The 825-nt window shown below is 33.1% G+C and overlaps 1 protein-coding gene across 1 annotated transcript in view; it reads right to left on the bottom strand.

Annotated features, from left to right (window-relative positions):
* Window positions 1-825, bottom strand: part of LOC119591385 (zinc finger protein 286A-like) — a gene marked incomplete in the record, with an annotated part of 57,791 nt that overhangs the window by 43,693 nt on the left and 13,273 nt on the right. Inside the window, 1 exon segment of the mRNA XM_037940125.1 lies at window positions 75-493. Coding sequence (XP_037796053.1) covers window positions 75-170 — 96 coding nt within the window.

Raw genomic sequence — 825 nt, 5'->3', positions numbered from 1 at the left:
TAAAGGAAACAGAATGACCATGATATAAATTTTGGAAGCTGGTAGGTCTTGTGATAAGTATCAGTATAACTGACCTCCAAAACACCATTTCCTAAAGCAGGCAATCTTTTAGTCCATGCTGTCAAACTCAGCATATAATCCTCTTTCTTCTGTCTGTCACATTCTTGCATATATTCGTTGTCTTCAGCCTCAGTGGCATTTACTGGCACATTTCCCTCTCCTAAAAATGTTAGCTCTTTTGCCTTTTCTTCTTTCTTCTTGTAATTTTTGGCCCTTTCAGTTAGAGATTTAACAACTACATTCTTAGCACTGCTTGAAGGTTGGTTCCTTAAAGATGTCTTCTTGGCTACAGGTCTGGATTCTTCCGAGTCAGATTTCACACCATGGATTGGTTCATCCTTCCCTTTCTCTGATAATATGGCTTTCTGTACATCTGCATTCTCATCACTAGCAGCTAAGACATCAATCTCAATATTCTCTATGGTGTTTACACCTGCAATATATCGTAAAGTTAGTAAAATACAAATCTTTTAAAAATATCACATTATTGAGTAAGAATTCTATCCTGATAAATAATATACTGACATACAAAGACTAATCATGGGAATACATTAACAAAAATAATAACAAAATGTATTAACAAAATTTACTATTACAAGTTTGTTGACTTAATAGTACACTCCGAAGTATAATCAATAATCCTGATAATAAACCAATTATAAAGCAACAATACCTATATAACTCTCTGCAAGGGAAATACTGGTATGGTCATTGCAAACAAAATATAATAGGGTTCTCTTTTATTCTTAATTTCTAATAGTATAG

The sequence above is a fragment of the Penaeus monodon genome, chromosome 28 (assembly GCF_015228065.2).
Source record: "Penaeus monodon isolate SGIC_2016 chromosome 28, NSTDA_Pmon_1, whole genome shotgun sequence".
Lineage (NCBI taxonomy): Eukaryota > Metazoa > Arthropoda > Malacostraca > Decapoda > Penaeidae > Penaeus > Penaeus monodon.
The sequence above is the reverse complement of the archived record's forward strand: the minus strand, read 5'-3'. Positions and strand labels throughout refer to the sequence as shown.